General features: G+C 36.7%; 1 protein-coding gene across 1 annotated transcript; it reads right to left on the bottom strand.

Moving 5' to 3' along the window:
* Positions 1 to 5,811: 5,811 nt before the first annotated feature.
* Positions 5,812 to 17,757, bottom strand: necap1 (NECAP endocytosis associated 1). The gene is given in 8 exon segments (NM_200722.1): positions 5,812 to 6,546; positions 8,816 to 8,909; positions 9,043 to 9,181; positions 9,469 to 9,577; positions 9,720 to 9,801; positions 12,112 to 12,216; positions 12,303 to 12,403; positions 17,603 to 17,757. Coding segments are annotated over 8 exon segments (786 nt in total). The 5' UTR covers positions 17,698 to 17,757; the 3' UTR covers positions 5,812 to 6,485.
* Positions 17,758 to 17,817: the final 60 nt, after the last annotated feature.

Genomic DNA, 17,817 nt, shown 5'->3' with positions numbered 1-17,817 from the left:
AATGCTCACTCCTGTCCTAAAAGAATATTTATGCTTTTAACAGCCGATGCTCATGAAATGTCATCTTCAAGTGGAGCACTCCAAGCTGTGAGCGTAAGAAGGAGCATATCTCTCAGATTTCAGGAGAAGCCTTGCAGACACATACAAGCACTCAGACACTATGTGTCCTAGATTTAAAAATAACAGCCCGCAGCCATTAATAAAACTCTTTTAGCTATCATCACCTCTGTCAGACACACACACTTGAAATCACATACACATGCATGCGCAAACACACACAGTCCTCACTGATCTTTATCCTGAAGCGTCTCACACTTCAGTATTCGAACCTGTCCCTCCATTCATCAAAAGCTATACACACACACAAACAGTGTGAGGTTACATGCAACAGATAGGTCTGGCTTCGGTTCAAACTCGTCCAAGCAACCCATGAAAACATAACACTGTAAATTACAAGTAAATATGACAACCTTAAATGCATGATACATCAAATTAAAACCTTCATGCAACAAATCTGGTTCTGTGGATGCATTTAAAACTTGACTTTTATAAAGAGACAACACAGTTGTAAGCAATTTAAGGCAAATTATGATATTTAAAAAATGTAACTGACAACATGTGGACAACAAACTAAATAGATACAATCTAGGCCTCTGAAATATGATATCAAAATATACTTAGAGTGAGATTTTGCCTTTTGAATCTGAGGATTTTCAGGCATGTTGTTAAGAGATTAACAACTGAAGTAGCTCATTACAGCAAGAGAAGAACCACCAAGATCATTTAACAGCTCTGGTGACCATTCCAGTCACTGTCTGTGTGACCTTTCATCTGATATACTACATTAAAACACATTTATGAGTGCAATAATGCTGGCGTTCCAGTATGCTGTCATCTTGCATATGTTAATTTGTAAGTAAATGCGCAGTAAGGAAATAATTGTCTATATTTGCGAAGCATTTACAGCACTAGAATGGCTGAAATACCAGCATTCTGCTTGTAAAGTTTATTGCCAATAAATTAGCCCATTAAAACCGCAGGGACATATTTTAGAACTCATGCTCAGAAAGATCCTAGCAAATTTAACTGAGACAATAACAAATAATAGCAAATAAAAAAACAACAAATAACAATTAGTAAATTAATAGTTTACTATATATTTCATTATTATTAGTTCACTCAAACAACTCGGGTTGAGCTTAATATTATGTATTTAATTCCATATAGTTTTCGTTTGGATGAAATCCAATAGTTGAAACCATAAGCAATTGCTGCTTGCTTCGGAGCCAAATATACAGTATATAAATCATGTTCAAGCTTGTTATTTGTGAGCAGTTTGTACACTTACCGGCCAATTTATTAGGTATACCTGTCCAACTGCTCAATAACGCAAATTTCTAATTAACCAATCACATGGCAGCAAAACAAAGCATTTATGCATGTAGACATGGTCAAGACGATCTGCTGCAGTTTAAACTGAGCATCAGAATGGGGAAGAAAGCTGATTTAAGTGACTTTGACCGTGGCATGGTTGTTGGTGCCAGACGGGCTGGTCTGAGTATTTCAGAAACTGCTGATCTGCTAGATTTTCACGTACAACCATCTCTAGGTTTTACAGTGAATGGTTGGAGAAAGAGAAAATATCCAGTGAGTGGAAAATATCCCAGCTGATAGAAAGGCAACCGTAACTCAAATAACCACTTGTTACAACCGAGGTATGCAGAAGAGCATTTCTGAACGCACATGTCAAACCTTGAGGCGGATGGGCTACAGCAGCAGAAGACCACACCGGGGGCCACTCCTGTCAGCTAAGAACAGGAAACTGAGGCTACAGATCACACAGGCTCACCAAAATTGGACAATAGAAGACTGGAAAAACGTTGGTCTGATGAGTCTCGATTTCTGCTGCGACATTCAGATGGGGTCAGCATTTGGCGTGAACAACATGAAAGCATGGGTCAATCCTGCCTCATTTCAATGGTTCAATGGTTCTGGTGATGGTGGTGTAATGGTGTGTGGGATATATTCTTGGCACACTTTGGGCCCATTAGTACCAATTGAGCATCGTGTCAACGCCACAGCCTACTTGAGTATTGTTGCTGACCATGTCCATCCCTTTATGACCACAGTGTACTTATCTTCTGATGGCTACATCCAGCAGGATAACGCACCATGTTATAAAGCGCGATTTATCTCAGACTGGTTTCTTGAACATGACAATGAGTTCACTGTACTCAAATGGCCTCCACAGTCAACAGACTCAATCTAATAGAGCACCTTTGGGATGTGGTGGAAAGGTAGATTTGCATCATGGATGTGCAGCCGACAAATCTGCAGCAACTGTGTGATTCTATCATGTCAATACGGACCAAAATCTCTGAGGAATATTTCCAGTACATTGTTGAATGTATTAATCCACGAAGGATTGAGGCAGTTCTGAAGGCAAAAGTTGGTTCAAGTCGATACTTAGTAAGGTGTACCTAATAAAGTGGCCGTGAGTGTATGTTGACAATTTAAATAAATGTACTAAACATGCTAATTGTGTGGAATTTGAAGTACATGACAATGTGATCTTTTAAATCATATCAAACTGACACAATGATTAATAAATCATGCAGAGATTTCTTTTTGCATGTAATATTGACGATATTTTTTACTATGTTTAATTATGAATTTATTGTCTATTTATTTATGACCACATTCCCGATGCCAATGCATGCCTACTCACAAAATTGACTATTTAGTATAAGAACATTTGGGGAAAAAAATAAGAGATCAAACTAAGATTACAAATGAAATACTTTCAGGCCTAGATTCTGATTGGCTGATCTACATTCAAGAAAACCATAATAAATGACATTATATATGTCCAAAATCTTTCAAAAAAACATGTTTGCATGTTTAATCCAGAAGCACCTTGAATTCTCATTAGCAGAACTGGCCGATCAAATGAATGAGAGAAAGATCAAGTCCACAATCTATCATTATAATGCTAAATAACTCACTTGTTCACACGTCACTCACACATTCAAGCTTCTGAGACCAATTCGAACTTGCATCAACGAGTGAACAGCTGAAGCCCCAACATGCTGCCTATTTATTAGCCAAGACCATTTCATCGCAATGTTTCAAAACAGACCTTAACACCTTCTCCATAACCGTCCGCTATACCAGAATGACAGACAGGACACTTTGTTCTATTTCTGCACCACTACAATTAAAGGGATAGTTCACCCCAAAATTAAAACTTACTCACTATTTACTTACCCTCAAATAGTTGCAGACTTTTAAGAGTGTCTTCATTTTGTCTGAAAACAAAAGAAGATATTTTGAAGAAAGCTGAAAACCTGTAACCATTGTTATCCATAGTAGGAAAGTAGACACTATAGAAGTCAGTGGTTACAGGTTTCCAGCTTTTTTCAAAAAAATTTTTTTTTCATGAAAGCTTTTTGAAACAAGCAAAGGGTGAGTATGATGACATTTTTGGGTGAACTTTAAGCACTGAACATTCTGAAATCTTATTGATCCAAAAAATTAATTTAGTGTACATTGAATATAAACATGATTTACTTATTTAAATTTTGTCATATTTTACTCACTCTCATGTTGTTCCAAACCTGCACACCTAACCTGAACGGACCAGTTAGGCCATTTTTCCACATTTTCAATAAATGTATCCAGGTTTTTAGGCAAAAAACTTTGTGAATATTATTAAAACGAATTGTTTTATACTATGTGTATACATTCCCTGCTAAAAATAAAAAATATAAAAAAAACAGCTTGAACCAGACTAGGCTGGTTGGCTGGTTTTAGCTGGTCAGCCTGGTTTTAGAAAGGTTTTGGCCATTCCAGGCTGGTCTTAGCTGGTTTAGGCTGGGAGATGACCAGCCAAAACCAGCTATGTCCAGCCTAAACCAGGCTGATCAGCTGGTAATTTGCCATCCTGAGCAGCTAAGACCAGCCTGGAAATGGCGAAACCCCTCTAAAGCCAAACTGGTCAACCAGCCAACCACCAGGGTTATGTATCATCCCTAAAATTGTTGGTCTTTTTTGTAATCTTTTCATTAAAAATCAATATTGTTTTAAGGAAATGTGGCAGTAGTGCCATAAGAAATAAGAAAGTGCATTATCATCAGTATTTGGTGCTGATTATATGCAGTCTAGGTTAAGTAATCAGGTTGTGAAATGCATTACTTAATTAGATTGTGCTACTACTTCTAATGTAAAATTGTAAATGTTTAATTAATGACTTATATTTCCTATGCTGTGGTGGGACATGACTCATCATGACTGTATAATGCATATGCGTTATCCTGGTGTTCTTAGCTTTTTGTCCTGTTTTAAATGTGTATAAGAATAAAACAGGCCATAAAACAGATAAATAGTCCGTGTGAAGGTAGCCTGCTGTAGCCAGATAGCTAATATTGGAATTAGCACTGGAGTGACAGAGACGTTTGGTGGCCAACCTGAGAATTGCAGACTGTGATGGAAGTTCTTGCTCAACCAAAGCAGCAAAACGTCTGCAAAAAGAAGTTATCTAGACATGAGTCCCCTAAATAATCTCTGTGCTTTGAGGTTTCTGATGGAAATTATGTGTTTAGCTCATTTCTAGCTGTTCAAACTGCAGTCCAGACGCGCATCCTCAAAATATCTGACTGTATTACAAATAACACGGTCCACAATAATATTCGCCATCTTAAACTGCATTTTAAAGCAGAAACCGCTATAAAAACAAAGAGGTAGATTAAATCTGTTACTCAGGCGATTTAATTTACTTCACAAATCCACTACTATTCGCTAAATAAAACAAAGTCCATTTACGTTTAGTCTTTGATAAAAAGCTTTTTTATTGTAAGTTTTTCATTTACACAGGTTAAATTAAAGATAAACGTTCATCATAGCCTACTTTGACATCAGTCTTTTTAGACTGTACAGGCTTTAGGGTAGGGGTCACCAACCTTTTGGAAACTGAGAACTACACTAGTGTGAAGGGCTACCAGTTATTAAATAACACATTTTTCTTAATTAACTTTTAATTATATGTTAGATAAATATCAAAATGAAACACTTTGTTTGTCTGAAATTGTTTTTAAAGTTTTTTTTTTAAATATATAACTTAAAGTATTTTTTTTTAAATTTACACCAATGCAAGTGTGATTTTAAAAGAATACCTATAAAAATATTAGATGCAGCTTACTCATATGTGGTGCTATGGTGAGCTATTTTTAGAACAGGCCCGTGGGCAACTCATGTGAACCTGGCGGGCTACCTGGTGCCCACGGGCACCATGTTGGTGACCCCTGCTTTAGGGTACAGTATGTCCAACTATCTAGTAGCATTGAGTTGATGATAGAAACGTGCTCCCTTCACAAACTCTTAAAGTACTAGCCAATAAGTCAAATTTACGAAATACACTATGTTTACATTTAAATATATTAAAATCAAGCAGTTCAATGAAATTACAATTAGCTTATCTAGTCTATTGTTTTCTGCTACAGTAAACTTAGCCTTAGAGGTTACCAATGTAAGATCATACAATAAATAGAATAAACTATTGTAATTTCGGTGTTGACCTTTTATGTTTTTAAAGTCAGCAAAGATACATGTTGTAATTCTTGGAACAGATGGGTTTTGATATCTGCTAATAAACAAAAAAAGACATAAATTAATCCTTATAACTTTTTGCACAATAATATGATTGTATTTGTTTCCACACTATAAGGTAGGGCAAGCATCAGCAGAAGCAACATTAATTAATCATCAAATACCACAGTAGTTATATTCTTTAAAAGAACTACAAAGCAATGGGTGTTGTTTTTCTTTTGTATATTTTATTTTTGTTTAACATGTAAATGACTATCTTTTAGTCAAGTCAATGACAGCATGGATATGTAATGAATATCTAGACATAATCCCTGTATTTGAGGGACATATTTTCTACATTATGGCCTTCGATTTATATGCGTGTATATTTATACTGTACAGATTTGATATATTCTTATGATATACAAGATGTTAGCTCTTGAAAACATATCCAGGCCCTGTTTAAATTGTACACTTCCAAGCAGTCAAACCTCTGTCATCTTTTGTTTTTAACACTCAGACACAAATTCACTCCCCAAAACCAAAGACAAACACATACAGTTTATGACAACAAAGTGGAAACATCCAACACCTTTTGGACAAATGTAAAGATACTGAAACAGACTTTTTAAAAAAAAATCTCATAAAGTTTCACACAATGGGATGATCCTCACCGTTTTACAATCTTTTTCCATAATTTCATTTGGTTGATTTGTTTTTTTAAGACCATTGCAATTCTTAATAGCCTATTTCTCGCCTCTGTGCTTTGCTAGGATTAGCAGCTTAACATACAGATCGCCTCAGATTTTCCAAACAGTTATGCAGTATATTTTAATTGCAGTAGTTCTGATGAAAGGAATGGGAACAACGACTGAAATGAAGGATGATGAAGGTTTTGTTTTTCAGAACTGAACCCAGTTTTCAGAAGAGGGATCTTGACGTGGTGCTGAAGCAGGAACAGAGCTGAAACAAGAAAGAGGAAAATAAATACAACAAATGTTCATGATTCCCACTTTTACAGAATTTAACATATTAACGTAATCTGGAAGCTTGTGTGAACCACTGAATTTAGCCCTTGTGTATTGTTCAAATTGACTACCCTTTTCTTATGTTAAGGGCTATTTTTGCTACATTGACTTACATTATATTTACATTTTTTTATTACAAAGCCATGACCACATATGATCATGCATTCTTGATTTTTGGAGGTCTTCCTGTTGAGAAGGGGTGAACTTTGTCAATTTTCCTGTTGATCATCAGTTAGCACAATTAACACTTTAGACAGGTCTGTGCAAAAAAGTTTCTGGCTTTTATGTGGAGTTCTATGGAGTAAAACAGCAAGCTATAGTGTGCATGTACAGTATAAATACATTTACTATGTTCTGAGAGCTGAGGTGAGGTGCTTATTTTGATTTAGTCAGAAAGGTCTCCCTGCTGTGTTCACACCAGACACAGCTATTCATGCGCAAGTAGATGCATGAATATATTGAATTTACTCCCTTTATTCACACGTCAAATCCGCTTCACTCGCATGTGATATTCACTTCACAATAGATGCTGATTTGCATCATAGGCAGGGCTTCTGTCTGCCAGGTGACTCTAGCTTCAATGCTAAATGGCTAACATGGATTTTATTGAGAGAGAAGCTGTGCTTTATGTGCTTTAGGAAGGCTGAAAAACAGCGTAGATTTGTTGGGCATCATGTCTGAGTGCACTAGATCCTTTCAGAGGTGTACCCAGCTCTAAGCTCATTATCTCCTCTAGAAACTATAGCTGGATGATGGAAGCTTTCAGCAGTGCTTCCGACTGAGCCGAGCCCAGTTTGATGAGCTGCTGTCTGGTGTCATTTTCCCCTCAGGACATTAACTGCAGGGGCTAGGTCATAATAGCGATGCTCCAAGAGCAAGCTCCTGATTAGTTAACAAGGCGCGAATGTTCAATAAATGTGCAAAATGCTCAATTCACATAACGTCATTCATGCGAATCGCACTGATGTCTGTTCGCGTCTTTGCGTTAGCTTACCATGTAAATCCCTCACGCTTGATGCATCATCTGCATCTGGTGTGAACTCACCACTCAAACACGCACACACGCACGCACATGCACACGCACACGCTCACGCACACACACACACACACACACACACACACACACACACACAAACACAAACACAAACACAAACACAAACAAACACTTCATAAAAGCCATAAACTAAGCTTTTTTTGCACTGCAACTGATAATCAACTGTAAAAATAACAAGTCGTACCTCCTTTCAATATTTAAAACCACCAACAATCAAGAATGCATGATTATTTGGTGTTTTCAAGAGTTCACACTTAACTGATGATTAGTAATAAGCTAGTTTGGCATGCGGTCCCCGGAGAGAGCCCCGAGCTCATGAGAGCCTCGAGCCCGGAGCTCCCTCCCCGCTGCAGGGGGAGAGGGGAGTTTGAGCTCGGGTAGATCTCGAGAACCACCCCACATTTTTTGCTGTGAGGCCGCAGTGCTAGCCACTGGGCCGGCGTGCTGCTCTGTAGAAAAGAGGAGGAGAAGGGGTGGAAGGGGGGATTCTTCAAGCCGAAGATGACTAAAGGTAAGATGTTTGGTTATTTATACTGGGTTAGGAATAGTCTGATTGGTGGTTCGTACATTAGCTAGACTCGGAGCCAGCCGTGTCAAACATAAGCACGTGATCCTCTCGAAATTAGTTTATGAATAAACTTCACATAGAGGAATTCAATGGGGCAAAAACAGCCACTAACATATAAAAAAAGTTATTAGATTTGCCCATAGTGTATTGTTGAGTCTTTTAACAATACACATACAATAACATTTCCCAAGCATTTTCCCAAAACGTGTCAAAATAAGATTTGTCAATCAAAAATCATTCCATTTTCTGAGAAACAGAGAAAGATGTGGCTAAATTTATACTCAAAATCACCCCAGAGTGGATGAAAACATCCCCAACAGCACACAAGGGTTAAAATATTCTATTACCAAAAAAATATGAGTTTAGAGACAGAATTTGCAAGATATAAACTCAGAATGAAATAAAAACCCAATTCGTTATATCTTGCAATACAGACATTAAGATACAATATTGAAAAAAAATGTTGTTTTCTTAAAATCTTAAAAATCTTAATTTTAAGAAATTGTTTAGTTATTAGCAAATAAACTTCTGAATAAAGGAACATATTCACTGGTGAAGAATCAACAACAGTAATGATGTTACCTTGCAGAGCTAGAGAAGTCTCCCCATAGGTCAGAGCTGGGGTTGGACTGAACCACCGTATTAGAATTACTGCTGTCCAGTTCTAATAAACATGCTAAAATTAGGGAGAGAAAGTGAGATCAGACAAAAAAAGATCAATTAAGATATCAACATCTAGTTGCAACTTGCAAGACTAATCTGTGAAAACGCATCAATATATTCATCTACAAGCAGTGATGAGGTCTAACCTGTCTGTGCTCCTCCTGTTGGCTGGACTGTGTTGTGATTAGACAAAGGAGGCGGGGCAATCTTTCCTCCTGGAGGTGGAGGGAGGAGCCCCAGGCCTCCTGAGCTCTGGGGGCGGGGCTTGTCCCTCTTTTTACCTTGCTGCACACAGAAACATTTCTCTAATACAGTGGTCTCAAACTCAGTTCCTGGAGGGCCACAGCTCTGCATAGTTTAGCTCCAACCACCTCCAACTCACACCTGCTTAATAGTCTCTATAAGTCTTGAACAACTTGATTAGTTGGATCAGCTGTGTTTGATTATGGTTGGAGCAAAACTATACAGAGCTGCATCGCTCCAGGAATTGAGTTTGAAACCTGTTCTCTAATATGTGGGCATTAAAATAATAACATGATTGTAAAAAGGAATTTTTAGCCGTTTTGTTTTACCCCGATATTCAGTGTGATGGTCTGTCCTTCTTTAAAGCCTAAGTCCAGTTTGGGTCCTGAGTCTGCAGCCTGAGAATTTTTGCTGATTTCATTCTCCTGTTTCACCCACCTTAATATGAAAATATCAAAATATTTCAACAGAATCAAAAACTGGACATGATAAAATAGCTTTTTAACCATTTAAGGTGTTACTACAAGTACAAAATCATTTCCAATTATGAATGCGTGCATGCTTTTTGAAAGAATCTCACTTGAAATGATCCTGCAGGGCAACATTGAAGTCAAAAGCATCACCTCTGTCTGCAAATCCAACACCAATGAACGCACTCCGACCTAATACACAGGAAGAAGAGATAATGAACATCTAAACTGTAATATAAATTGATTTATTTATTTCCACTGTCGGACAAAAGTTTTGTTGCTGATCCCAGTTGTAAGATCAACAAATAATAACTTGATATGTAGTTGATCATTTGGAAAAGTGGCAGAAGGTCAATTTTTGCAATGAATCATCTGTTGAACTGTACTCCAATCATCACAAATACTGCAAAAGACCTATTGGAACACACGTGAACCAAAGATTCTCACAGAAATCAGTCAAGTTTGGTGAAGGAAAAATCATGGTTTAGGGTTACATTCAATATGGGGGCATTCGAAAGATCTGCAGAGTGGATGGCAACAGCCTGAGGTACTGTATCAAAACATTTTTGCTGCCCATTACATTACAAACCACAGGAGAGGGCAAATTCTTCAGCAGGATAGCGCTCTCTCATACTTTACCCTTTCCTGCAAGAAAGCTTTCTTCGTCGTTCCAAATGACTTTATTAATAAGTTATTTGAGTCATTGCAAAGATGTATGGATGCAGTCCTCAAAGCTCATGGGAGTCATACACAATATTAATTCTTCTTCAACTGCACCATGACTTTATATTATATACTGTACATTATTTCTGTTGCAGTAAGTGACAAGAATTTTGACTACGCAAAGTCAGACCTTACTGTCCTAAATAAATAATTGAAAATCAAGACATGTTCATATTTTATTTTGGTAAAATAAGTGTAATCTAGAGGCCTTTGCCTTTTATATAAGCCACTTCTGACACCAAATGATCAACTAGAAGTCGAGTTACAATTTGTTGTTCCTAAAAACTTGAATAGGCAACAACACTTTTGTCAGGTAGTGTACATAATGCCATATCAGAAGCAATGACTTTATTAACTGCAAAATCAAAAGTCAGAAGGCACACTGTGATTACAACACAATTAAAATGCATTGTTTACATTTATTTAACATTTTTGTTTAAAACAAACAAGCAAATGTGCATTAAATAACAGTAAATACAGCATTTATAAATAATATTTTAATCATAAATTTATTCATTATGATTACAAAATAATTCAAAGGCATAGCTTACAATTATAGCACAAATTGTTTAAAAAACATGTAATAAATAACAGTAAATATAGCAATTTTAAAAAAATATTTTACTCAAATAAAAACATATTTTAGAACATTTTTTTAAAATATTAATATATTGATTAGGATGAAAACATTCTCTGAGATAATGACAATGGGTCTCACTTTATATTAAGTGGTCTTAACTGATATGTACTTACACAGGAATTAATTAGTAACAATATGAAATATGAAATAATATGTTTGTTACAATGTACTTATTGTGTAAATACTTGTATTTACTGTGTACTTATGCTTTATTAAATACATGTATGTAATTACTTATGTAATTAACTTTTGTAATTACATTTGTAAATACACTGTTGACCATCCCTTACATCTTAACCCACCCTTAAACCTACCCATACCAGCAAACCTGTCCATAACCAACCTCTATCCCAACTTAAAGACTTAAACACTTAACACCACAAGTGTTCTCAAATACATTAAACACACAGTAAGTACATTGTATTTATTTTTTTTAATATAAGTACATAGTAGTTAAGGACACTTAATATATAGTGGGACTGTCAAAAAAGACTTGCAGAAAAGGGTAAATGTCTTATCTAATTAGAAATGAATGACAAGAAAAAAAAAGCAAAAACTTCAATAGGAAAGAGCTATAGACAACCAATAGTATTTCAATCTAGAGCACGAACATTTAATAAGCTAAGTAGTTTGCATAAGTTAAATATTTTATCAGTTACATCCTTTTCTGTTTTCTATAAACAAAAAAATAAATACAATTTTTGCATTTTGCAATGTTGTCAGTTATCTTAACATTATTATGTAAGAATTTAAATTCTTCTTAGGTTTTGTCTTAAGTATAACCTTACTTTTTTCTTAAGTTACACATTTTTTTTAAAAAGTCAGTGAAAAATATATTATATTATCTTATATTATATTATTTTTTTATTATATTATATGAACTTTTAAGGGTACACTTTTCTAATTATGCTGATAAATGAAGAATGTTCAGTTTCAAAGTTTCAAGTGCTTGTAGACAGGATTTAAAATCTGTTAAAATGTAAAACAAAAAAAACAAAAAAAGATTTTCCTTTTGTTTAATTTTTTTTATTATGCACACACTTCAGCACTGCATATTAAGCTTTGAATTGTTTTAAATGTATAACTAATTGTATAGTATGACAGGAAATAAACCAAAATAGCGAAACTGTTCCACTAACCATTGTCATCCTGTATTCGGAGAACAAAATAGCGACTGGAATCACTGACCGTCTCCAAAGCAATGCCTGGATACTCATTCACTGGCGCTTGAGCAAATAGCTCACCTGAAGACAGTTATGAAGCTCACGTTAATCTGAAATTCATTTCAATCAAACATTCGGGTGTTTTTCTTTTCATGCAGATTTCCAACCTGAGACTTTGTCCTCCAGTTTAATGAAAGCCACTTTCCCCTTTGCTGTTATGCGCATTCGGCCCATCCAGTCAGGAGCGTCCAACTTCCAGTCCGCCGCCCTGCCATTATCACAGCACAAATCACATTTTAGGGCCAACATATTTAAATAAATGATACATTTACTGTAATTTACTACAAATGGGAAAGTTTTTTTGTTGTTGTTGCTGAAAAGTTTCATGTAAATGACTAAAAAAAAAACATGTAGATGACTAAAAACAGTGCATTATTCATGCCATACCACTTTTTGGTGATGGTACATTGTAAAGAAACCTTAAATGTCTGTTTAAAAAAACAGTCTTGTAGTCTACTGTTGTTATTGTAGTTGTAAAGTACTTAACTGTAAAGGACATGCACTTTAAATGAGAAAATTACATTAGTAAAATAAAATGATAATGGTATGGTTTTAAAAAGAATCTACACTCAACAAAATATAAAAATGCAACACTTTTGTTTTTTGCTTTCATTTTTCATGAGCTGAATTCAAAGGTCTAAAAGTGAAAAACAGAGTCCAATGTGACTTCTATTTGCCTCACACAGTCCATTACATCTCCTTTGCATAGAGTCGAATGAGTTGTTGTTTCTGTCCTTATGGGATGTCAGTCCACTCCTCTTCAATGGCTGTGCAAAGGTTGCTCGATATTGGCTGGAACTGGAACACACTCTCATACATGTGGATCCAGAGTGTCCAAAACATGCTCAATGGGTGACATATGCATTGGTATGCTGGCCATAAAGAGCTTGGCTGTTTTCAGCTTTCAGGAATTGTTTACAGACCCTTGAAAGTGCATTATGATGCTGCAACATGAGGTGATATTCATGGAAGATTGGCACAACGAAACTCACATTGCGTTATGTCTGTGCATTCAAAATGCCGTCAATAACATGTAGCTGTTTCGTTGTTCATAACTTACTCCTGCCATTACAATAACGCCACCATGGGCAACTCGATTCACAACGTTGGTATCAGCATAAAACGCTCACCCACACAACCTATACAAGCTGTCTGCCATCTGCCCTGTAGACTGAAAACCGGGATTCAACTCTCCAAAGTGCCAGATGCCATCAAATGTGAGCATTTGCCCACTCAAGTCAGTTACAATGATAAACTGCAGTCATGGCGATTCCCCAGTGAGGACTTGAGCATGCAGATGAGCTTCCCTGAGATGCTTTCTGAAAGTTTGTGCATAAATACTTTAGTTATGCCAACTAATTGTTGGATCAGCAGTTCAGATGGCTGATCTTGATACGATCTTGAAAGTGAAGATGCTGGATGTGGAGGTCCAGGGCTCGTGTGGTTACTCATGGTCTGTGGTTGTGAGGCTGGTTGGATGTCCTGCCAAACTCTCTGAAAAGGCTTTTATAGATGGATTAATGGTACAGAAATGAACATTCAGTTTACAGATGACAGTTCTGGTGGACATTCCTTAAAATCTTGTGACATCTGTGGCATTGGTGACATTTTATTGTGGCCAGCCTAAAGCACACCTGTGCAATAATCATGCTGCCTAATCTTTATCTTGGCAAAGGAGAAGTGCACATTAACACAGATTTGGACAAATGCGTCAGCCAAATTTGAGAGAAATTTTGTGCGTGTATATAGACCAGGGATGGGCAAACTTGATCCTCGAGGGCCGGTGTCCCTGCAGAGTTTTGTTCCAACACTAGTCAAACACACCTGAACAAACTAATCAGTGTCTTCAAGATCACTTGAACTCTATAGGGAGGTCTGTTTGAATAGGGTTGGAGCTAAACTGTGCAGGACACCGGCCCTCCAGGACCGAGATTGCCCACTCCTGATATAGACTATAGTTTTTAATCTTTAAGTTCATGAAAATTTGGAGTAAAACATAAGTGTTGCATTTGAGAGTAGAGAAGCTGCATTTTCAGGATGCCACGAAACCAGTTTCATGTATATGAACAATGACTAAATTGCTTAAATAGTTTTCAGTTCATAACTAGGCTCTTTTGGTGGAAGCTTAAAGGAATAATTTACCCACAAATTCCATTCCAAACCCATAAGATTTTTTGTAGATTGCTGACAAGAGAATATCCCATTGGCTCTCATGCTTCACCCACACACATTTCAGCTTCTGTTTAGCATACGTAACGTTCTCTATGCATGACTGAAGATGATTGTTTCGATGTAAATGGAAGCATATATGATATCTGTTCATCACTTCAGCATTTTTGCTACACCCCATGCACAAATTATGTGAGCATAAGTTGAGGTGCTGTTTTTGCCTCACAGCTATCTCCTCCTCACATTAAAAATTAAGAATATGTTTATTAAAATGAACAAATTATTCCCAGCAGATCATGAATAAGGGGCGAAGCAGTGGCGCAGTAGGTAGTGCTGTCGCCTCACAGCAAGAAGGTCGCTGGTTTGCTGGTTCGAGCCTCGGCTCAGTTGGCGTTTCTGTGTGGAGTTTGAATGTTCTCCCTGCGTTCGCGTGGGTTTCCTCAGGGTGCTAAGGTTTCCCCCACAGTCCAAAGACATGCAGTACAGGTGAATTGGGTAGGCTAAATTGTCCGTAGTGTGTGAATGTGTGTGTGGATGTTTCCCTGAGATGGGTTGTGGCTGGAAGGGCATCCGCTGCGAAAAAACTTGCTGGATAAGTTGGCGGTTCATTCCGCTGTGTCGATCCCGGATTAATAAAGGGACTAAGCTGACAAGAAAATGAATGAAGATCATGAATACACCCTCCCACCCCCCCAAAACAACAACAACAACAAAAAACAAGAGTCTCATATAACCTTTTGATGCTAACGCCATGCTAAAACATCAAGTGATTACTTTAATAAAGATTTTTTTAAATGTAAAGCAAAGTAAAGTAAAATATAACCCTAGTTTCACTGTTGATGAGGAGTGTTACTACCCTATTTGAAATTCCATGGTTAGACAAAAATCTTTTAGTTTTTAATAAAAAAATATATATATAATTTGAATTGAAGATTAAATCAAATAAAAACATTATTTTCTGTTGTAGTCAAACATCTAGATACACAAAAATGAGCAATGAAACAAAAAGTGTCACAAAATAATTTTGCAATGTAAAATTTGTGACAGTTTTCAATCTCGGTTTATGTGAATGCATGTTACTGACCTTTCTTTATTCACATTTTTGACCTTGTAAATGACCGACTTCTTTATATTCCATTCTCACTCAATACTTATTATTTATTTCACTTATGTGCTGTATGTAAGATTTTGACTCCTCTAAAGTATAAAATACCATAATATGTTTGCGGATATTTAAGAAACATGCAAAGTGAACAATCTTGCTTATCGGAAAAACTCAGATATTCTGCTTTGAAAATGTGAGTTACATGCCGGAACATGTCTTTGTTTTGGTCACTTTAATCCGCCCACAGCCAGTTTAGCCATTTATATTTCAGTGCCCTGAGTTGCCTTGTTGGAAAACCGTGCTGTTCATTTATTTAGTCAAAAAGGCTCTCAAAGCATGCATCTGTGATTGAAATGCGACCTCTGGTGGGGAGTAGCAGACTCTCAAATGAGACGCAGATTCTGAGTTTTACATGTGGTTGTTAATAATTAGCAAATAATATAAATATTACGAACGTAACCACTGGGTTATCAGTTTGCATTGTAGTCCCATTTCTCAACGATTTGGCTGTTTTGAGACACAACACAACAAAAATTTAAATACAGCCATTTAGAAGCACAAAATAGTGCACTTAATGCACTCCAGTGAAATTGGGCCTATTTATTAAACCCATTTAAAATTATTATTAAAGTCCAATTTCAAACAGTTTATTTTATTTTCAAGATCTGATGTGAACTATCTGCAGCTGCTTTCAGTAGTATGGCAATAAATGTCATGTAGAATGGCATTCAAACTCACATTATTAGCAATTAACACTGAATAAAGCACATGAGGTGTACTTTGTCAGTTTTCCATTGTTCATCTGTGAGAAATAGAAACCGTTTTTAATATATCAATACCAGGTGTTGGTTGGGACAAAAAACTGCTTTTAATATGGAAAATATTCTCTCTATCGCGTCCCTTTGTTTTTATTTGGAACATGACTTAAATCAGCCTTTAGGCTCATTATTCAGGCATGCTGTTGATGTCGTCAATCTGGCAACCTGCGCTTGCGTGTGTTTTAAACCAGGGGTGCAATACCTAGTTCCTCCAGTGGGTGTCAAACTTACATACTGCACATTTAAACTACATCCTAGCAAGCCTAAATTCATGCTTTGCTTTTGTTATTTAATGCCCCATGTAAAAATCCAATCCAAGACACAAACAATCTTTTCCATTTTCAATAATCTGATCAGTTAAACGTACTGAATGTCACAACATGAAAGAAAAACCAACTTCAATTCCACTCTTCCTTTAGTGGTCTCAAAATCCCAGCTATAGCAGAAAAACCTGCAATATGTAAAGAAGGTCTTGTCTGAAAACAACTGCTTCTTACAAAGATCTAATGATCTAAAAGGTCTGTTTTGACAACATTATAAATCATTACAGATGTATTACGAATAAACAAAGCTCTAAAATTGTGTCTTCCAGATGTAAACAAACCATCAAATAGACTAGACATCAAAATGATGTACGTGTGCTGACACTTTAGTGGCATCAAATACGCCAGGCATCAAATAAATTACAGCCCTTTGGGTTGAAGATTTTAGCTCAATGGGAATAGAAGACATTTAACCCCTTTCCAGTTTATAGCAAATTTTAATAACTATTGCAATACGCCCTCGAGCTCCTAATGAGGGAATCCAACAGGGATTTTAGAAGAGGAATGTGTGTCACTAAAACATCCCATTCTCTGTGGGCAAGAGCTTTTAGGACTAATTATACGCTATATAAAGAGGACCACTTAAAAACTCATCAAAACACACGCTTTACATCAACACATAATATAATACTATAATCAAAATAAAAGATTGACTTCAATATTATGAAAATAACCAACAAAACATTATGAAATGTAACAGTTTCAGCTGACTGTTTCGTAGTAAGATTAAGTCGTGAGCTAGAAGACAGACTAAGCATTAGAGATCACAGGATGTTTTCCTTCCATCAAAACTGATGACAAAACACAGCCTCTGCGTCAAAGGCACTATAGAGAAACATAACAATAATAAATAGGATACGAGCATTATTTACAACCGAATGTCGTTCGTAATAGCACTGTAGTGTTACACAGACGAAGCAAAATGGTATTTCAGCATTATTTACAGATCAGGCACCTGCCGTAGGCTCAGGCCCGCACATCCTTTAATTCACCTGTATCCGCGATTCGACGCCCGCGGCGGGATGCGGTAAACATTGACATCTGGTTTCACGCACAGGATCGACTCGTATTCCCCTTCGGACGCCATCTTGAACTGATTTCAGTGGATGTGAGTAATTTTTCTGTCTTCATCCAATTTGTTATTGCGGGCCAGCCGCTCGTACAGGCACCGGAGCGTCAGTGACGTCAGTGATGCCTCAGGCACGAG

Source organism: Danio rerio, chromosome 19 (assembly GCF_049306965.1).
Source record: "Danio rerio strain Tuebingen ecotype United States chromosome 19, GRCz12tu, whole genome shotgun sequence".
Lineage (NCBI taxonomy): Eukaryota > Metazoa > Chordata > Actinopteri > Cypriniformes > Danionidae > Danio > Danio rerio.
Note: the sequence above shows the minus strand (reverse complement) of the source record. Positions and strands in the feature narration are given on the sequence as shown.